The 22,258-nt window shown below is 38.7% G+C and overlaps 1 protein-coding gene across 5 annotated transcripts in view; it reads left to right on the top strand.

The window, feature by feature from the left end:
• Positions 1-22,258, top strand: part of FAM169A (family with sequence similarity 169 member A) — a 35,991-nt gene that overhangs the window by 6,752 nt on the left and 6,981 nt on the right. For 4 of the 5 annotated variants that reach the window (XM_083816937.1, XM_083816939.1, XM_083816940.1 and 1 more), the window contains exons 2-9: positions 10,270-10,407; positions 11,850-11,949; positions 13,013-13,098; positions 14,480-14,651; positions 16,915-17,094; positions 18,244-18,372; positions 18,587-18,696; positions 22,178-22,232. In XM_083816937.1, the coding sequence (XP_083673063.1) occupies positions 10,270-10,407; positions 11,850-11,949; positions 13,013-13,098; positions 14,480-14,651; positions 16,915-17,094; positions 18,244-18,372; positions 18,587-18,696; positions 22,178-22,232 (970 nt within the window). Of the gene's footprint in view, positions 1-10,269; positions 10,408-11,849; positions 11,950-13,012; positions 13,099-14,479; positions 14,652-16,914; positions 17,095-18,243; positions 18,373-18,586; positions 18,697-22,177; positions 22,233-22,258 lie in introns of those variants that run through there. The other variant, XM_083816941.1, reaches the window with a different exon arrangement.

Here is a 22,258-nt window from a genome sequence, read left to right as displayed (position 1 = left end):
GCTCTTATTGTCTGTGGTGTTCGTGTCATCCGGATTTCATGCTGCCTTTCTCTTAAACTCTCTTTACAATGTCTTTCCAGTTGTCTTTGTCTGTAGTTCTTCTGGTTTTCTTGAATCCCACGGAGTTTTGGTAAGTGAAGGTCATTATTTTGTTTTACATCGTCAAGCCTTCAGCTGTGTGCAGCTGGAAAAATTTGCTACTGTAGAACACAGTGCAAGAGGCACTGAGGTGAAAATTCAGAATTCACTCTTATTCAGCAACATGTTTTTAGCCGTCTGTCATCTTCTGAAGGTAGTTGTAATAATGATTGGAAATACCTGCCTATTCCCTTTCTGGGGAAAAAAAAAAGGTTTTAAAGTATACTGAGGTTTAAATTCTTACCACTCCAAATATGTTGTATCTATTGTAGTGTCAATATCCAGATCATGGTCCTCAATGTATGGTAAGTGGGCCATATAGTGGTATATGACCATATAGTCAGACTCTGAAAAGTCTCAATTGCATGTTGGTCTGTGAGAAAGCTTAAGGGTTGACTGACAGGAACCTGTTGTTGCAGACTTGTTTATCAGCTTTAACTGCCTCACATCCTGTGGATTCTTCCTACTCCCGGGAATTTCCCATGTTATTTCTGCCCCTTCCCTTCTGTATTTTCATTTGGATCACCTGTAAAACCAAAGCAAATCGTGCTCTCTGTTACAGGTGTCCTGCTGCTAACAACAAACAAATCAATTTTTTGCAATTCCCTTCTTCTTCAGAAACAACTTACAGACAATAATAAAAAAAAAAAGACAACAGGAGGTGGGATACTACTAATTACTTGAATTTCATGCAGCTCCTCTGTTGAAAATGGGAGCATCCTCAGGCTTCATGAGACCTAGTAGTAGTAGCTCAGGCGACTGTTTTAGCAATTCCTTAGGTGTGGAGGAGTTAGTGCACTGCTGCTCACCATTAGTAACCATGGCCACCATCACATCCAAATTTGCATTTGTAATACTCTCGAAGCACCCATAAAGAGAGTTGCTGTTGTTTAGCTGATGTGCACTAACTCATTAGACTGTGACAACGTGTATCTGCAATTGGCTGACCTAATCTGTACAGCTTTGAAGTCTGCCCCTGTTGTGGGGATAGGGAAGAAGACAGCAGAACCCTGTTAAAATCAAATGCCTAACATAGGGTTACTGCAATACCGGTCTCACTGCTGTGTTAGGTTGGTTATGTTAGGTTTGGAAGACTACCAGCTGCCTGGTGTTAAGTGTGTTTTTTCTAAGTATGTTCAAGAGAAGAGCTTTCTTTATTGTTTTTATTTCTGAAATGACTGGGTGTATGTATGAGGTGGCCCATAAAACAAATGGAGGGATAATCTTAGAGTATTAGAGTTTGCAAGCTGGCAAGGAACATGGGCAACACATGGGTGTGGGAGATGGTCTTCTGACAGTGAGTGGTAAATAATACCACAGAAAACTAGAGAGGAGGTATATCTTATGGATTTCTTATTTTAGAAAGGCATGTCTTACGGAACAGGCACCTGGAGAAGCAGGGGACATGGAGTCGTGGAGGATGAGCAAGCAGGGAAAGAGCAGCACAGCTGTCAGCCTCCCAGAGGGAGGCTGGACGTGGGTAGCAAGTGCTGAGCTATATAGGAGGGCTGTTAATTTCTTAATAACAGAAGCTGTAGGGTATAAAGTGCAGGAGCAAAATCAGCAAGCTGAGGGTGAGAGCTGGACAGCGGCACAACAGTGGCTTGAGAGCGCTGAGGCATGGAAGGGAGAAAGAGGGGTGACTGGAGGGGGTGACTGGAGGGGAAAGGTGGGTCATCAGAGGTATCTGTGTGGTGTTTGGCGTTAATTTTTGAAAACAGTAAGCGTGTCTTGCAGCAAAGGGGTGATAGAGGAAAGTGGGAGATGAGAAAGACGACTGAGTGCTGAGCACCGAAGAGATCAGATACAACTCAGAGATGAGGATCTGGGAAGAAAAAAATCCCACTTAGTCCCATCTTTCTGTCTTACAGGTGTCAATTACTTTCAAACACAGCTGGAATTGATTTCATTTTGTGTATGGATATATTCACTTCAAATTTGAGAGGCTGAAAGGAAAGGCATGAAAGGTTCCTCTAAGAAAAACTTATTTTTTAGATTTATTAAGTATTGCTATTTGAAATCGTCTCAAACAGAATGTGAACTATATCTCTGAAACAGTTTCCTTGTAGGAAACACTTGTACGTTTTAATTTCCCTAAAGTCTATGCTGAAGAAAGTGCTCTTCAAGCAGCCATATAAGAGTCTCGTTAAATGTGAGGCTGTGGAAAGTGTAAAAAAAAAAAAAAAGTTAGTATTTTGTGTACTGAAAAGCACAGTCCTTGATTAAATGGGCTACCTAATAAAATGCTTAATTTTAATCACTTGAAATAACTAGTAACATTACATAGGTTTTTAAATAGGCATCTGCTTAAGAACCTTACCACCACCTATGTTTTAGAGTGAACTGGCATAGCATGGTCTCCTAGTACTGCTCTGCCATATCATATTTAATCACTGGCAAGATTTCAGTCCTGTTTTCATTAAGGCCATAGAATTTTGTAGTTGTTAACAGAGATCATGTTTACTGCAACTGCCAATTAATTAAAGGCACCCTGTAATGTTGTAGTCAGTTTACTTTTACCAGGAGTATCTAGTTTTGTATCAGTACATTCTGTGGCTGTTTAGTCTTTCATAGCTACTGAAATTTAATATTATTTTAATTACATGCTAGAGCATCCTACATATATTTAATTGCAGAAATGGATTTTCAAATGCTTTTATTAAGATTGCAATTTGCTGTAATGAAGCTAGTAGGCTTTATTCAAACTCCGATAATTTTTAAAGTAAAAATAAGTAATATACTGATACTTTTTATGTGGAAAACTTTTTTTTTTTTCCTATAGTGGTCAGAGTTTCAGTCCACAAGAGACTGTTTGAACACAGTCACATAGACCTCAACCATAATTCTCGCTGATCTCCACTGAAGTGTTTTATACTAGGACTGGAGAGTTGGGTCCTCTATGTAGGTTTCATAATTGTGTGCTATACCATACAAGTAAATTAAAATAAATCATGGTGGCTAATTAATGAATGGAAAATACTGATTGTTTTTGTTTGTTTATTTGCATTCAGATCAACAGCTTTGATTTGTCTCTGATGGAAAACCAGAGCTGCATAAGCTGCTTCAAGCAGATTATGGATATTGTGGTTGACACATTAATCCGGAGTTCTTGGTGGATTTTGACAGCAATTTTTATATCAGTATCTTGTGCTTCTTTAAGAGATTTTTTTATCTGGGTCTTTGTAAGGTTTGAGTAGATGTCACTTCGTTTATATTCCTATTAAAAGCAAACAAACAAAACAGATTAAAATTTTTTTTTTCTTCTGTAGAGGGAAAACAAAACTAAAAATCAGAGCAAATTTATCTGAGTTGGCAAGCACTTATGCTTAAGACGAATGTGCCAGTGTTCTCTAAAAATGTGAACAAAACCCACACATCAGAAGACAGTATTTATATGCCTTAGTGGTATGATGCAGATAATGGTTTGAAACACACCTAGGGAATATAAAAAAAACAAAACAACAAACGTTTTTGAATTAGAATCCAAGAAAACCTCCCTTCAGATATGTAGTTATTTGAATGGGGAGAGTTTTTAGTCTATTCAATGTGGCAGATCAAACAGTGTATTCTTCCAGCCTGTAAGGTTTTCAAGAAATACTAGTATATAATTTATTGTTTAAAAAACAACTTCCATTTCCTGAAATGTCTTCTTTACTTAGTCTACATACATTACATTACAAACTAAAGCAAACAGAGTTTTAAGAGATGGGGTTACTTAAAAAACATGAAGACTTTGTTAAAATAGTGGTCTAAATTGGTAGTTGTGGTACAGATTTCCCCTGTGTATTTCAAACTTCAAAATTCCTAATAATCCAGATAGATGATTGATCATTTAAATATATATATAGGGGATACCTTAGCATAAGCTTGAAGTTTACTTTTCTTATATTATAAAAGGATGAATAACCTTTTAACCTATTTCCTTCAGATGGTTTGGATAGAAGTGAGATAAAACTTTAAATGCACAATATGTTACAAACGCCCTCCAACCTCCACTTAAAGTAATTGATCTTGAATAAAGAAGAAAAAAAAGATGAAAATGTTTTGAATATTTTACAGCTGGTAGTCTAAGCAAAGAAATACTTATGTAAGTAAGTTGTCTGTTAATAGAATTAATGTTAGTAGAACTTAACAGATTTCTTGATTTTAGAAGTGGCAGATGTCATGCTTTTGTTTTCTGTAGTTTAAGCTAGCATACTAAATATACTACTACTTTTCCTCCTTTTTATTCATCTTTCAACTTCTATGTGGTTTCTGGACTTCTGGATTGGACCTGCAGTGTATGTCCTGTGTGCTGCAACTGGATTAGTTGTTCTGGTTTAGCAGAAATGTACTGCAGGTCATAGCTTGAGCATCCTGGTTTGTGTTCTTGTAGTTTCAAAACTTTAATCTAAAGAAAAGCTAGTTAAACGTTTTTTAAACACAAATTTAAATCTGAACATTGATCACCAGCTATGTAGCAGTTGATACAGTTTTGCACATATTTATTGTATCATGCATGTTTATCTGTGCCAATTATTTTATGTCTATGATTTTTAGAGGAAAATCAGCAGTGCAGTTAAGGTGTGTTGTATAAGTAATTGCATACTTCCAGTATTTGAAAGTTTCAAAATGATTCTGTTGGAGTATCTCATGGTCTTGCTGAAGTCTCATACTGGTCTCTCTGAGGTAGTGATTGTTCCCATTTTATAGGTGAGGACTTGAAGCAGATCAAGTAACATGTTCTTGCTCACATGAAGTCTCCCAGAGCTTGAAATTTATCCTGATTCCTCTACATCTTTTGCTAGAGCCTAACCACTTGGACTTCAGTTCCCTTAAGATAAAAGCACCCAAGACCAGTTTTAAAAGGTGTTTAAGCCCTGCCGTCAGACATGCTGTGAGAAACAGCATAGCTTTTGGCTTCTTATTTTTGCACAATTTCATGGCACTCGGTACTGAGGGTCTGCAGAGGGGTGACCACATCTCTTGATTCCCAGAGCCCGGTGAGATTCTCTCGTGGGCTAGAAGCTGCGTGGACTGAGCTTCCTTCCTTTGTGTGCTTCTAAGGTGAAATAGGGTTTGCAGCTATAATTTACAATAAAATCAATTGGCAAGGTTGCCCACTTAGAATTTTTTTTTCACTCTTAATGCTTACACTAGCAAAGATTTTATGAATTAAGAGCTATCTTGGTTGCACAGAAATGTGTTTGCTCATGCTGTTAAATCCTTTTTGTTGCTGTTCCTTGAATTGATCTGTTATCCTCTGTTACTGCAGATGTTCATAAAAACGACGTGCCGTTTCTAGCATAGTAACTTGCATAATGTTGAGAAAGGGGAACAGAATACAATTCCACATTAAAGCAAGTATCGCTTATGCGAGCTTGTTATGTACAATCTTTAATGCTAATATGTGAAGTGATGTGGTTATGAAGAGTCTAGAACTCACTTTCAGTTGAAACATGAAAAGCATAATATGCCCCATTTAAAAAAAAAAAAAGTATTTTTTCCTCCCCTTTCTTTCATATGTGTTTTTTCTGCAAAGGGTTGTGATGAGTTTGGTTGCTTAAGGCTGTGTTGTGTATCCATAGTCATTGTGACCGCTTGATGGCCAATTGGAGCGGTTCCTCGTGAGCAGAGCACAGTCCCACAGCGTATGACAAGGATTTGACCTGACAGTTTTACAGTCATGCAACACATGGAGGCTTAGAGCAACAAAAAGGGCATGATGGATTTCATGGCTGAGACCTGTGCTGTTCCTGCTGCCTCTATGGAAAAATGTGTAATGCTCTCGTCAGGAAGAACTGGAAAGCTTTTTTTCTGTCATGCATCACTCAAGAGGGTCTAGATCTGGACCTGTCTGTATTTTTACCTTCTTTAAAGACACTGATAAACCAAGTTGTTTTTTTTTTTTTGTGAGGAGAGTTTATTAATTTATTATTCTTAGGAGTCATTTAAACTGTCTTTCAGTTAATTTGCCGTTCAAAATTAAGATGCTTGCACTTGCTAGACTATTTTCATATGATCTGCTGTAGATTGGCATGGAGCAGTCTTCTACTATCAGCTATTAAGTGCTTTTAATGTGATTTGGTAACTCTGTATAGTTACTGATTTATTCGTGGATCTAGTGAATTTAGATGTTGTGAGTGTTTCTGATCTCATCAACACTAAGGTACAAATTACATCACAGAGAAGTTTGAGAGCTTGTAACCTGACATGTTTAATCTTTTGCACGGTAGAAAGGATAGGTTATTAATCAGGGATGCTGAACAGGTTTTCTGGTTCACTCTTGAAGACGGGCCTGCATTCTGTTTTCTGCATAACCCTTTCTCTGTAAATCATATTAGATGAAAAAGATATTAATATAATTGAGTTGGGAGTGGATAACATTAATGAAATATGAGCTATATGAAAATAGAAAATAACCCAACCAGCTGAACAGGAAGAAGGTCTTGACTTATTTTTGAGAGTAATTCTGTGAATTTATTGGTTAGCCGAAAACAGTTTTTGTCCTTTTTTTTTTTTGCATATAAGCAAAGATGTGATTGCTGCTTTAATTTTCTTTGTTTTGCAGTGACTGGAACTCAGATAATCGCTGAATTTCTTACTGCATGTTTTCTGGTTTGGTCCTGCATTATTTTATTCCAAAAATGTCAGGAATTGTTACCTAGAGGCTTTCATTTATAGCTTGTGGTTTTGCATGTCTTTGTCATGTAATAACAAAAGCTCAGCTCAAGTCATCTGTTAGAGTTATCCAAGCACTTAGGCATTTCTTTAATCTTTTTCTCGTTCTTTTGCTGCCAGCATACATAAAATTAAAAATTATTTTTCTCAGGTGTCTGTATTCTCTTAAAGCAGAGTATAGCTGTTCTGCTGCAGCTGACCAGGTGCAAAATCTTCATCCTATTGTGGAAGCAGTGGCCTGTAATCTCATGCCTCATATCAGTTCCTGTTCTGACTGTGGCTCTTGCAACAATACGTAGTTAAGTTAGTACATTTATTAAGGGTCCTAAATGTCTTCAGATATTTGGTGAGGGATATTTGTTTGTCTTGTTTCTTGGTGTTGCAGAACAGCATCTTTAAGTGCTGTTTCATCCTGAACAAATGTGAATTTAGGGTTGGATTCTCCCTGCCTTACCTTCAGTAGTTAAAGGTATCAAAGTTCGGAGCTGCAGTGTTTGTCGCCCATCCATTGGAAGATAAATTTAACCAGTATAGGGGCCTGTGTCTGCACGCATCTGTAAGAAAAGGAGCTGAGAAGTTACATACCTGACATGGAAGCCCCAGTTAAGAGTTTTATGTCAGTGGGATGGATCTGTACCTCAGCACAGAAGGAGCTAAAGCCAGAAAGTGGCTGCAAATTGAGGTGCTTAAGTCTGTCTGCCCTTGACATTTGACCATGTTAGAGTAAATTATGATAGAATGGAATAGTTCAGCTGGAACGGGCCTACAAAGATCATCTAGTCCATCAACCTGACCTCTTCAGGGCTAACCAAAAGATAAAGCACGTTAATGAGGGCATTGACCAAATGCTCCTTGAGCACTGATGGGCACGGGGCATCAGCCACCCCTCTAGGAAGGCTGTTCAGGGTTTGACCACCCTCACAGTAAAGCAACTTTTCCCCATGCCCAGTCTGAACTGGACATCCTCCTGGCACAGCTTTGTGCTGTTCCCTTGTGTCTTGTCATCGGTGACCAGGAGCAGAGGCCAGCACCTCCCTCTGCAAGCCCCCTCCTCAGGAGGTCACAGAGAGCAGTGAGGCCGCCTCTCGGCCTCCTCAGCTCCAGACTGGACAACCTGGGTGTCCTCAGCCTCTCCTCACAGGACAGGCCTTCCTGCCCTGTTACCAGCTTTGTTACCCTCCTCTGGATGCTTTCAAGTACCTTAACAGCCTTTTTATTTTGTGGAGCCCAGAACTGCATTCAATATTCGAGGTGAGGCCACCCCAACACTAAATATAGCAGGAGAATTGCCATGTCTGACTGGCTGGCCATGCTGTGTACATTGCACCCCAAAATTTTTTGCACTACTGGCTCATGCTGAGCCTGCTGTCAACCAGCACCCCCGGAGCCTTTTCAGCTGAGCTGCTCCACAGCCACTCATCTCCAAAATTTGCCTGTGTCCAGCATTACTGCATCCCGGGTGCAGAACCCAGCATTTTCCTTTGTTGAGCCTCCACTCTACCTTGCCTCTTCAAGGCCTCTTGTCCCTCCAGGGAGCCAACAGCACCTCACAGTTCAGTCTCCTCCGCAGACTTGCTGAGGGTGTATCCCACTCCTGCACCCAGATCACTGATAAAAATATTGAACGGGACTGGCCCTAGAACTGGGCCCTGGAGAGCACCACTGGTGACTGGCTGCTAGTCAGATGTTAATTGTGAATTTATCACATGTACTACAACATTGCTAGTGCATTTCAGAACAGGTGAACTGTATTGCTGTCTGCTAGCGGTGAGGAGATCACTTGTGGATGAATTATATGGTGGCAGCAACTCCTCTCTGGCTGCTGTGTGTTACTGCTGCAGCCAAAGGTATGCACGCTCTTGAAGTGCCCTCATCTGCAAGCAGGGATGGCAGTGGAATTGGCTGGTGTCAGGTGTCCCTGGCCTGCTTCTGTCCTGTTTGCAAGGCTAGCATCTGGAGGGTGGAGGATTGAGAGGTGCAACTGAGCATCTGAAAGGGGTGGTGAGTACTAGTAGGAGCAATGGGAGGGCCTAGAAGAGAAGGCAAGGGAAAATCCAAATAACGTGTAAGTGAAAGGAATGAGCTGAATTTGAAAGGAAATCACTGTGGGGCATGTTTGTGTGTATCTAAACAATAACATTTGTGGAATGCATTAATGCTTCCATCAGCAAAAATGTTTAAGGTAGCAGTTTTAAATACCAATGAAACCCTCTGAGACTGTTTTCTAGTTTTAACAAACTTCTTTGCGTGTGTGTAAGGAGCAACCTATCCAAAAAACTTTAGGGTAGTATATTATTGCCATTAAACTAAGTTCAGATGCAGACTTCTTAATTGCCATTTGATGAGTTGCAGTGAAGGGGTTCACTAGCTTGTAGCATATCCTGTTCACAGCTGAAATACTTTTGGAAACAGCCAGCTGGTAGGCAGACTGGCTGGCCAGTTGTGTAGAGAACTTGTGAACAACACATCAGTTTCTCTAGAGAGATCTAGATGCAAGCTCTCCAAAATAAATGAACTCCTTCTTCCTGTTGTTATTTTTTGGGCTGTTTACTTTTTGTTTGACCAGCTACTTGTTGCTTAATCTGTGGCCTCAGAAACGTCAGCTGTGCAGCTCTGCCCATTGCTCTGAAAGCAGCTGGGCCACCCATCCATGTATTGCTCTTGCAGTAGGTCCAAACGGGTCTGTGGCTTGCAGCTGGAGTTACTTGCTTTGGGGGATGTAGCACAGAGTCAGGAAGGACTTCTGTGAGTGCTGGTGTGAGAAGAGACAGAAGCATTGCAGAAAGTTGCTTCTGGCACAAGCAGCAAAGCAATGAAATGAGTGGTCTGGTCAGTTGTGCCAGTAAACTTGTGAGATACTGGTGGATTTATCTGATATTTAGATTTGCTGCCTTGAACTTCCAGTCAGAAATGATGAATGTGAAGACCTTGTGAATGAAGCAGGGTTTTGTGGTGAAGACATGCAGAATGAAAGTGGGAGCTTGCTGTGTTTCTGCCTGCTTGTCCCGTACAGAAACATAAATGTGTGTACACACATACACAGGCTGAAACCTTCCTTTTCTGCTTGAAAGCACAGTCTGGGTTCATATATTGTTACAGACTGGGTGTTAATAGACACCGTCCTAATGAAATGCTGGGAGCATTTCTCCTCTCTGGCTTAGATGTGTAGGACATGGTTCTACCTTGTGCTAGTTGCAAATGACACATAGGTAAGACAGGGCAAAGGAAGAAGAGATAAGAGTCTGTCTTTTAAAAACCAGACCTCAGTGTCCACATCGCCTCAGCCTGTGTATGTCTGGAAAACCAAGCTGTGTAGCCAAGGCTGAGGGATGCGTTCAGCGTTGCTGTTTCACTTGAACAGCAGAAGTGGTTATTTAGAAGTTTTGGTTACAATTTTAGTAGGTGTATGTGATAGACTGTGCGTTGTATCCTTCAAACCATCTCCAGTAATAATATTGCTCATTTATCAAGATGATGGCGTTCCCCGTGGATATGTTGAGCGGCTACAGTCATGAGGACTTGGAGAGCTCTGCAGAGGACTACTTGTCTGACCTTCGGTGTGGGGATCCAAATCATCCGGAATACTTGTCCCTGCCAGACCACAGCAAAGTAAGAACCAGCAAATACCTCAGTCCCAGTTTTCTTGACACACTTGTGAATTTAAAATGTTTAGAAATAAATAGTTCCTAACTATTGAATTATATTATTATTTTAGCAAAGCTTTTATTTTTTTCCAAATTCCTGTTTGTGTATTAAGTTCTACTTTGTTTTATTCTGTGATTGCATTTAAATCTGGGCATTAGTGACTATTTGCTGCTTCTAGGCAATGTATCTGTATGCATTAAATAATTTTAAAAAATCGCAAACCTTCAAATCTAAGGTCACAAAAACCTAGCATCATAACTAAGGGGATCATGATTTGTTGAAGCTAACTGCCTCTATTTGTATCTTAGTCTTTCAGTGATCTTCGTGGCTGAGTTCAATTCCTGATACACTCAAGTTTCACTGATTTCAGAAGTGATTCTTTCTTTTTATGCAAAATACTCCATGCTGTTGTTGGGAGTTCTGGTAGAGGCTGGCTATCACATTTCGTATTTCAAACACTTATCCATTGAGCGCTAAGTTGGCCAGTGTTGATGCTGTCTAGATGAACACTTCTATTATCTATTATAACTAGTACAAATATAAACAGTGGTGTGTAGCTTTAATGAAAAATAAATTTCTGAGAGCATTCTGTGGGGGAATAAAAATCAATGCTGCAGACTCCATTGCAGAAGCAGTCTTGAATACTTCCCTGCATTTCTGCAGGTGTTGTATACCTAAATATCTGTCTGTGTTAACATCATTGTTAGTGGCATAGCATATCACAATCTTTTCAAATTGTTTTCTGGGTAAGCAAGTCTATTTACTGCACCATTAACTCCTGTCCATTTTTTTGTGCATTATTTAAATACTGAAAACGTGAATCTAACTAGCAAAACACGTTTTCAAAAAGGGCATCACCTCCAGAAAGGTGGATTGATTTGACCCTTCTTACATTGTTTGTGAAGGAAAATCAAGCAAACAAATATGGAATTGAAGTGTGTGAAGTTTCAGGGAAGAAGACCCTTTTGAATCCAGCTTTCCTATGTTGGCACATTAGGACTCATGCTAGCAATGAAGCTGTGCCAATTTGTTTCTGTGCCTGCCTGCCTGCCTCGTTCTTCCATTGGCAGCTGGTATAGCTGGGGCAGCTGAAGTACTGCTGGCTCTTTGCACACCTTACTTCAGTTGTGCACAATAATGCAAACTGCTGACAGCAGAGAGCTGTAACAGGAAAAATTACTGTAGCAAGGTCTGCCAGAGCTTGAGTCAGAGCTCTTTATAATGTACTCCCTTTAGGAAGAAACATCTAAAGTGAGGGCCAGGGTCTGATGCTTGTCTTTTACAATTAACCATTAAGCACTCTGTTTTCAGCACTCATCTTGCTTACCCTGCTAAACATTCTCTGTATATTTTACTAATGTTGTATTAGCAAGAGTCTATTGAAGTATTGTACGCTCTTGTTTCAGATTCCTATTAGCTTGTCAACTGTGGGCTTCGTTCCTCTTTATGGTGGAGAGCAGACACACAAAGTTCTTGCTTTGTTTGCACCAGAGGACTCGCTCACAGGTTTCATTTTAAGATTCTAATCTCTGTGTTGCTGTTTCTTTTTCTGTGATGAACACATGTAACCAGGCCCTTGCTCATTCCATGGTAGTGTAACTTTGCGACTTTTGTATTTGTTATTCACTGTCTTCTTGTTCCCATACTATTCTCTTTGATGTGAGTTCATGTACACAAGTGGTTGAACTTTGCACACTAATCAGAGTAGAACTGGACCCACTGAGTACAGGATATATGTAGCAAAACAGCACAGTGCTCGTCTGAATCAAAGCACAACATGTCTCTTGATCACTTTAATATACACATCACCTTTCTAAAAGGAATTTGTTGAGCATTCATAGAATCTCTCTATTTGCCTATGGATTTAGATATTCTTTATTAGAAGTGATTGATCAGTATCAAGTGTAAATTTGTCTTTGCCTTCAGGTCCTTACATAGCTCTGGCCAAGGTGATGCCACACTGTTTTTTTCATTCTTCTCCCTTCCCCACCAGTCCTCAGTGTTTCCTTCCCTTTCATATAATGCTTCATATATGACTTCTAAGTGTGCCACAAATGCTAGTAGAGCAAACTCTTCCTGATCACTAATCACATGGCCACCAGCTGTTTTACATTCATGTGACACCCTAAAACTTGCAGGTTTTGCTATTGATATCCATTAACAACCCAAAACTAAAATACACGTGCATGCGCACATGAGACTCCTCTTGGCAGGCCCAGTTTTTAGTGGAAGGAAGTACCAGAGCACAGTGATGAAGAATAGTGCTTATATCTGAAAAACAGTTCATGTATATCATACTACACAAAACCTTCATCTGGTGTTACTGGCTTCACTCTTCAAACAAGTTTTGGACCAGGGACTGTTGCGTATTGGGTGGGGGTTATGTAGCACCAGGTATGGTTGTACTAAGATAGTAAAAGCTGCATTTATCTAGTGCCAACTAGTAGACTCTTAACTTGGTTACTAGGTTACTATAGTGGTATTCCTAATTATTTATCAGCTATAATGAATATGTTCTTTTGAAATGGTGAGAATCACTAACTTTTTGTTTCCCATTGTTTCTCTCAAGCTGTAGCTCTGTATCTTGCTGAGCGGTGGTGGCCAATTGATGACATTTTGAGGACATCTGTCCCTTCTAGAGAGGGGCTTCAGCAGGTAAAGCTCTCCAACATTCACCTAGCAGCTGTTCTTATCATTCAACCTAATGCAATGTAATGGCAATACCTAGTGTATGAGATGCTCCGTGCCTTTATTTCGTTTGGAAATGGGTTAGCTGCCTTGTGGAAAAAGCAAGGTCAGTGGGAATAAAGGAACAGGTACTTGAGGAAAGGGAAATTTCTTCTGAAAATATGTCCAGAGAAAGTGACTTTTGTACACTAGCTTCATATGCAAGATATAATTATATGTTAATGATGTTAAGATGTTAATTAAGTCCTTACTCTTTAGAACACAGTAAGTCTAGTTATACTGAAACATCTCAGTAGAGTGGTGAATTTTTTTAACAGGAATATATCATTCTTACCAGGAGACTGGTAAACTAAAAATACTGAAAGGAACCTGTTAGATAGAAGAGAGCTGGAGTTGGTGCCCTGCAGGAGACAATATGTGGGGTTTGGGGAAAAATAGTTGTCTAGAATCTGCCTTTTTGTTCATCACTGAGCTTTGTTACTGATTGCTGACACCTGTGTAGTATGGAGTTTTGTTTTCTCCAAAACTGGAAACTTGTATTTTTCCAGGAACATCATTCATATCTGGTCATGGAGTCTGGGCACTCTTCTTTGATTCTTGAATTAGATTTACTCTAGATAATTTGTCATGTTGCATTGTTTTCTGTGTGCTCCATAATGATAGGACGGTAAGTACTCAGAAAAGCTCAGTCTTCTACAAATAAGGTAGTTGAGACTTTTCCCTTGGGAAGGGAGAATGGTTCCTCCATTCCTACCTTTACAGTGGTTAGGATAGTGGTGAACTTAAACTTCATTTGTGAAAGGAGCCCTGCAGGACAGAGAAAAGGATACTGAATTCCTTGTTTCATGCCACAAACTGTTGTAACTGATTCTTCCACTGCATTGCATCCCATTGTCTGCTATTCTGTGAGCAGTGATTGAGCTTGATAAATACTACTGCCCAGTGAGATTTATCCTGCTAGGTTGGAAGCTCTGAGGCTGGCATACTATTATAGTATCAAAAAAAAAAAAAAAAAACCAGCAGTTTTCAGTTAAAATCAAAACATTTCCTACCACCACACCTAGCACTTCTATCAGATTTTATCAATTGGATTGGAACTATCATTGAAAATATGAAAGATCATCTGTCTGTGGTAGTGCCTTGTACGTAACCAACTACTGTGGTTTCAGAGCATCTCCTTGGCCTGAAGCCTCAGAGCTTTATCCTGCTTTATACTTATTGCCTCTCTCGACTGTAGTTGTGCAGTCTGTAGTTGTGTTAGCATGTAACTTTGAAAATTGAGATCTCTGCAGTGTGAGGATCACCTAAACCGACCACCCTTCTAAAATGTTCTTCTCTGTTTCCTTAGGTGAAATCTGTGGGGGAGAGAGTGGTTCTGTATATTCTTAATCGAATTATCTATCGCAAGAAAGAAATAGAGAGAAATGAGGTCCCATTTCTTTGTCACAGCATCAATGACTATGCTAAGATCCTGTGGAGAAAAGGAGAAGCTATTGGATTCTATTCTGTTAAACCTAAAGGTAAAACACTTAAATGTAGTGGGATTTGGGGGAAGATGAAGGCTGGGGATAGGGAGCTTCCTTGAAAAATAATGCATTTAGTAGACCTTACAAGCCTTGCAGGCCTAGTGAGTTGATGTTTTCCTGAATTCATGAAAGGGCAAATTGCAGTTAAAATTTCTCACTTAAAAGCTTATGAGACTTAATTTAAAGCAGTAGTTGTTAGCTTTCATCATACTATACAAAATATATTCAAAGCCACAGAAATGAGATACACCTGAAAGCTTTATTTTCTTTGTAGAACATGACTTCCTGTTGGATTGGAATGTATGTAGTTTTTTTTTCCTTATTTGAATTCTGGAGCTAGGTCAAAAAAAAAAGCACACAGAAATCCTGTTTATCTGAAATGATTGTGGAATATGATGTTACTTTCACTTAAACATTTTATAGCATTACAGCATAGAAACCTTGCTCGCAGGCACAAGGTTCATCTACACTTGGTGGTTTAAAAAAAAGAGATTCCCTTTCATTCTACACATGTATTTCCTCAGAGAATGCTATTTAGCTAGTAGGCTTGTGCCCTTTGTTACAGATTTCAATATTGTTTTTTTTCCTGTTTTTCAAAAACATTAGAATTTCATTTTGGTTATTTTGGGTTTTATTGTGTTTTTCAGTTTTCGCTGAATGACACTTGGTAATAGAAGAGACTGTAGCATGTTGATAGTGCTTTATTAGAATATCATTTTTTTGATCAAAGAGGAACAATCAGGCATTTTTGTTTTATCTCTAGAAGGGAGTGAATGGATTCTGGATTAATCAGCAGTTCTGGAGGCTAGTTTCCCCATCTCTGACATACATGCATGCCTTTGCAAACTGTTAAAAATACTATGATAATCTGCCTGGGTCACTGACCTTTCTAGTCTGACCTTAAAGGTAGGAAAGCAGCCAGCTAATTTGTTCTGATTGTCTGTTACCTTCTTGTGATTTTTCTTATTATTTTCTTAAAGAATTGAAGCATTGCATAATTTGCATATGTCTCTTTTGTAATATGGTAGTCACAAAGAGGTATTTGCATTGCAATGTTTTTTATTGTGGTCTTATAAAGGTGGAAATGAGATTAGTGGATGTATTTTTAGTCTAGAATAGGGACAGTTGTTTGTGACACTGAAGTTTTGATAAGCTTGTACACATTTATTATATCTTTCGTGATCCTATGCCACTTATTTGTCCTAAGTTAGCAGACACTGAGGGCTAATCTTTCTAGGTGTTATCAATATTTCAACTGTGTTTGGTTGTGAATTGTACTCTCCAAATGAGTAGCTCATGTGAAGAAAGACTCCGGATACAGATGGTCAGGAAAGCGTTGGAGCTTGACTAGTATGCCAAAGGGTATCCAAGTAATGTAACTCTGCCTTCATTTTCTTCGCTTTAAAAATGAGGTGTGTTCATTAGTCTCAAAAGAAAGTATATAGGCAACTAATATGCTTCTCTCTCCTTGTTAGAGGAAAGGGTTGTTTTTTTCTAAATGGTTCACACTAACTGGCAAAATGAGGGCCTGAAAATGGATTGGATAGTTGTAGTGCTGTCCTAATGGCATTATATGCCATCACTCTGTCACCACTGAGTTCACAGATGCCCTTTGAATCCTCTGATACTGAAGCACTTACGGGTTATGATAGTCTGTTTCACCTCAAGTATGGATAATGTGTTATTTAGGAGGGAACTTCTGTGTAAAGTGTCCTAGGATTTTTGTGGTTTCACTTAAAATTTGAAATTACTGTTTCAAATCTTAAATGAGATGAATTGTCATCCTTATATTTGTCCTGAGGAGTTAGGTATTCTACATAAAATTGTAGTTATTTTCTTTTCTCCTTCTCTCGTCTCTTTTTCATCTTCATTTTCAGTCTGGTTTCCTACTGGAATTGTATAGTGAGATTTCAAAGTGAGCCTTCCACTTCCTTCTCTCCACCTTCATGTTCTCCCCCATTTAATCTCTTTTGGTACAACCAAACTGCTTTAGAAGACTTTTCCTAACATATTTATCTATGAGATATCTTACCAACATTGTGGAGCTTGCCTAAAGAGCTAATAAATGGCTGATAGCAATTGCGTATTGTTAATAAATGTTATAAATTATTTTTATTATTCTAATATTGTATATGTGACTTTTAAAAATGTCAAATTACATAATTATTAAATCATTATTTGAATAAGCTGAAGTCTGTGCTGTAGCATGTCAGTGTTGATGTAATGATGTTGGTTTTTTTCCCTTCTATTATTTCAGGAAGTGTTTGTAGCTCTTATATTAGTAAGTGTTACCAGCTTCCAGTGCTAGACACGATGTTTGTAAGAAAGAAGCATCGTGGGAAGGACTTAGGGCTAATGATGTTGGAAGACTTTGTGGATTCCTTTACTGAAGACACTCTTGGCCTACGGTACCCACTGTCAACCTTCATGTGCATAGGCAAGCTCTTTGATTTATTTGTCTGGTCTTCTTTGTTTTCTTTATGCATCCAAATTATTACTGTCATTGAAGCTACATATTTGTGGCTTCATCCTCAGTTTGTGTTTCTGCTTTTCAGTGAAGGTTGAAAATCTTGATTTGTTTAAGATGGTGAAGTATTTCCTGATTAGACCAATCCTCTGTGTGAGATTAAATTATTAGATCTTTGCTGGTTTTCTGCTACATCTGGACAGTTTACAGATTCATTTCTTCCACACTGGACTGAGTTGTTCCCATATGTGATCTTTCTACGTATTTAGCACCTTTTCCTTGTTCACTGCTAAGCCTCACAAAATCATTTAATTTTCTGGTCAGGTCAGCAAGTTTAAGAAGGAAAAATCTTAATACACAAAGAAACCAGTTCTGGCTCTTTCATTAACAACCCAAGAGGGTTTTGTCATCTAGGAAAGACAAACATTCTGGAAATGATGTTGCTTTGGGCTGTGCAGGTGAGAAGCATTTTCTTTCTCCAGCTGAAAGAAAGCAAGCTGGAGAGGGACTTTTTACAAGGACTTGTAATGGTAGAACGAGGGGTAATGGCTTTAAACTGAAAGAAGATATTGAGGTTATATATACAGAAGAAATTCTTGTCTATGGGAGTGATGAAGCACTGGCACAGGTTGCCCGGAGAAGCTGTGGATGCCCCATCCCTGGAAGTGTTCAAAGCCAGGCTGGATGGGGCTTTGGGCATCCTGACCTAGAGGGAGTTGTCCCTGCCCATGGCAGGGGGGTTGGAACCAGGTGGTGTTTAAGGTCCTTTCCAAACCAAGCCATTCTATGATACTGTTATTATGTGAGGCAGGGATTTTGTCCACTGGGACTATCCATTAGTAAGGAATCAGGTGAGAAATAAAAGGTTGAAGTTGTAAAACTTCAAAGTGGGTTTGCAGAGAAGAAGAAAAGTCCTTTCTAATTTTTTATTTGCAGTTTAAGACAGTAATTGGAAAGTAAAGCAGTATTATGTTTATTTAGACTGGACTGATCTGATGAACAGTTCTTTCTCTGGTGGTTTGTGTATGATGGAAGATTGCAAAATAATTTATTTCAGAAAAAAGATACAGTTGAGTATATAGTATGCATAATAGGATGTTTTTTCTTATGTTTGCTCAGCTTGTAAGCAGTATTTTGAAAAGTACCCTGGGGATCATGACCTTTTGTGTGAAGCAGAAGGAGTTGGATTTTGGTTCCAGAGAACATCCATTGCCACTGTACTGCAAAGGGAAGAGCTCAAAATTGAAGGTATGGATGTTTTGTTTTGATGTTCTCTTACAGTCTATAAAAGTTGTATTGTAGGGCATTTGTTTGACAGTGACTTTTATGAACTTTGCCCATGGAGACTAGTAGAAAAATCTTTGTTCTGAGATCTGTGAGATCATATTAGGAACAGTTAATTCTTATTTAAAGATACTACATTTTTTTTCCTGTTGCCTCTTTTAAATGTTCTTAACAACAGAAGCCTCTGAGAAAGAAAAAATGAGTTTCCAGACAGAGGATCATTTTTGGCAATCTGCAGCAGAATCTGAAGCAAGTGAACAGAAGACTGAGCTAGAACCACAGCTAACTGTAGGTACACAGCCTGTTTTCCATATATTAAAAAAAAGCTTGAGAGCTTTTAAGAGTCTTCTATAATCATATAATGTATTTTGTCCTATTTTTCTGACTGTAATTACCAGTTCTCTATGTTCAGTAAATATTTTTAAATTCTACAAAAGAACAAATTTCTGAACTTAACAAATGAAGGATTTTAGCAGATCAGTGTATTTGATCCCAGTGTATTTTATGTACACTGTATATTTCTCTTTCAAATTCTTGAACAGTCCTTGATTATGTAGAGAACTTGTACTTCCATGTCTCACCACTATGTCTGTGGCAACCCGTCTGACACAACCTATGACATTTACCAGAATGCGATGCTCCTCTTTTTGATTGGTTTATTACTAAGTAAAGCATAAAAATAAAGTATAAGAAATTATTTTTGTCTGTCAGAATCGAATCAGCTCAAGTCTCCATTATAAAAGACGAGTGCTCCTGTTACTTTTTGGGTGGATTTTCCCACTGAAGTGGGAAATTAAAGTTTCCCACTGAAGTGACAGACTAACCTAGGATTAAAAATACACCTTTTCATGGAGGGATGGGGGGAGAGGTCTCTACCTTTTTCCCCTGTGTGCAGAAGGTCTGTGTCACCACTGTTAGTGTTTAATAATTCGTTTGCCAGCGGCATAGAGGAGGAAAGTGGCCCAATTGGCTCTGAGATTGAACTGTCTAGAAAGGCTGTTGAACAGTAGAGTCATTGCAGGAGTGGAGGGAATGAGGAAAAGTGCTTATGGAAGTACACGTTCACATCACAGTTTAATACAACGGAGAGTGTTGGCATTCTAGGTTATGCACCACCTGTATAGGCAGACTGCAGCTTTCTGCAGCAAAGTAGTCATGTTTTCAGTCTCTAACTGACCAAAAGCAGTAACGCTTAGTTGTCTTTATTACGTACACTTCTTTAAATTATAAGTCTTGACCATAAATCTAGAACTGAGTTTAAGATTCAGATTCCAGTAATGGTCATATCAGCAAAAAGATTTTGATTGCATATTTTAGTTGTAGAGCTATATTGATATACTTGGAGAAAATAGCAAAGGGATATTAGTAGTTCTTAAGACTCCTGTGGCTGTGAGTTAAGAATTCAAGCCCTGTCTCTTCTTTTCTTCAAGAAGAGTAAAATAATAGATTCCAAAGTGTTCCAACTCCTTCCAGCTTGGTAGAATCACTGGCATTCCTCTCCTTGGCACCTGTGCTGTCAGTAGGGAGCTCTGCAATGCTTTGAAAGCTGTTGGATCACTAAACAAAACAAAAATAAAAAGCCCACCTTCCCCCCAAACATGAAGAAAAACATTTTCCAAATACACACTTCCACATTTCACATCCTGTTTTGTGTGTTTTAATGTTATAATAATTTATCATTAGTCTATAAATTCTTATGTATTTAAAGCTTACTTGAAACTATTTCAAGGAGCAGAATCTGGACGTAGCCACTTGTTGCTAGCTTCCTTGGGTAGTGCTTAAAGTGAGACTGAAAAGGCAGCAGAAAACCTGGATGCAGCTTATTGTGAGTCCTAGATTACTTGCAGCAGCTAAGAGAGCAATATATATACTTCTATTTCAATACGTATAGCTTGGATCCACTTCGGTTGCCAAGTGCTTCACCACTGAATTGTCTTCTGACTTTCAGAAAAAAATGGAAATATGGGGGCGGAGTGAGGCAAAAGAGCTCTAGAGAGAGAGCTCTGATATAAGCAGCATCTTGTGCTGATGCACTTGTAACCTGCATCACTGCTGCATCACTATGCTCTGTTTTTCCTTGTCTGATCTCTTTTTAATGATAACTTATGGGTTGCCATATTTTATTGTATGGCATGATAAAAATTAGACTACAAAACTCAATACAAGTATAAAGATAAGTGTCCTGTTACATTTTATCAACTATTCTAGTGTAGACCTTTCTGTTCATAGAGAAAAGAAGCAAAAGACTCCTAGCATACAGTGGACACCTTTTATGAACTTAATGGTTAGGAAAAACTTGGTAGTGTTAATTATAATGCCAAATTATTTTCAATCTTGGGGCCAGAAGTAAAATTCAGGAAAAAAATTATGCTTGTAGTAAAGATGATTTAAAAAAAAATCTCTTAAGATATACCCATAAACTACTTAAGAAGAAGCTGTTTGTTAATTCCATCCCAGTCAGATCCATTACAGTTTTTGGCCAGTCGTTTGAGAAATGACTTTCTATTCTTGATTGAAATACCTCTTCATGGACTCCTCACTGCCTGCCTGTTAGAGTGCAGTCTGTCACTGTGCTTTGGCAGGTTTCTTATTAAGCCATGTAGTATACTTGACCCTTCCTCTATCAAAGTGTGTTCTGAAGTGTGCTATTTCAGCGGTGAAGCACTTCTGTATGCCTTCCATGACAGATTTCCTGCCTTTGCTTGGTCATCCAGCTTATACCCTCAGGCTCTGCCAGGCCCTCTTCACACTCACTGCTGCTCTCACCGTACACTTGCTTCCACTGTCCTGCTGCACAATTACCTTACCAAATGGGAAGGCCTTCAAAGCTGCCTTTGCATATGACTCTTGCTTTCTCAGCCTCTCCCTAACCTGTTCCATCTGTCTCAGTCCTGACATACACAGACACCTGTTATTCCCATTTCCATGTGACAGAGACAAGGGAATTATAGTTAATACACCTAAGGATAGACACGAGGCATAGGGGGCCTCTGCTGAAAGAGGCCAGTGCCATTATCTGAACATATCTGCGTTTTGTATCATAAGCAAGTGATATATCAAATTTCTTCCTAGTCGAAATAAAAAAATATTTAGAATAGGAAATTGATGTGTTTGAGAAGTCTTTTTAGGGCAGTATTTGCATCTGAGAATATTTTGCCTGCTGTCTGTTTTTGCTAATCCAGTTTAGACTTGGATTAACAGTGATTATATATAGATATATTTAAAAAAAAAAAAAACTTCCCTGTTGCATTAAAACCATTCTGGCCTTCAAGAAGTAAAACAATTACTATAACTAGTATGTATGCCTTGTTCACTTATTTTTTTGTCTTTTGAATCTGTTTTAGAAGTATGTCCTAACAGGGGTGGTAATTTATCTGCAATTCAGACCGTATCTTAATGTGGAAAGCTCTCACAGTTTATTAGGACAAGAAAGTAAATGTTCACATTCAAAAATTCTTGTTAGCAGCAGTCCACTTCTCTGATCAAAATATGTTTGCTACGGCAATGCAAATTGCTTGCAGATTTGTCTTGAATATACTTTAAGGTGTATCCTTTGTGCTGCAAAAGGTTTGGGTACCTTTAAAGGAGATGCTTTTAGCACTGCAAATATGTAGATATATATTAAATTAAAGATGGTTGTGACCACTCTTCCATAGGGTCACTACCATAAAATTGTAGTTTAGAAACATGCAACCACAGCTGGGGAGGTGAAGGTATTTTGGTCAGTTCTTAAGTTTGTAGAGTAACATTGGTATTGCTTTTATTTTAGATTGACTCTCAAAAAGGCAGAGAATCATTTGATGTCCTTGCAAGCACATCTGAAGGTAAGAATAACTGATTATCAGTGTTG

The sequence above is a fragment of the Anser anser genome (assembly GCF_964211835.1).
Source record: "Anser anser genome assembly, chromosome: Z".
NCBI classification, from domain to species: domain Eukaryota; kingdom Metazoa; phylum Chordata; class Aves; order Anseriformes; family Anatidae; genus Anser; species Anser anser.
This window is presented reverse-complemented; position numbering and strand designations above follow the sequence as displayed.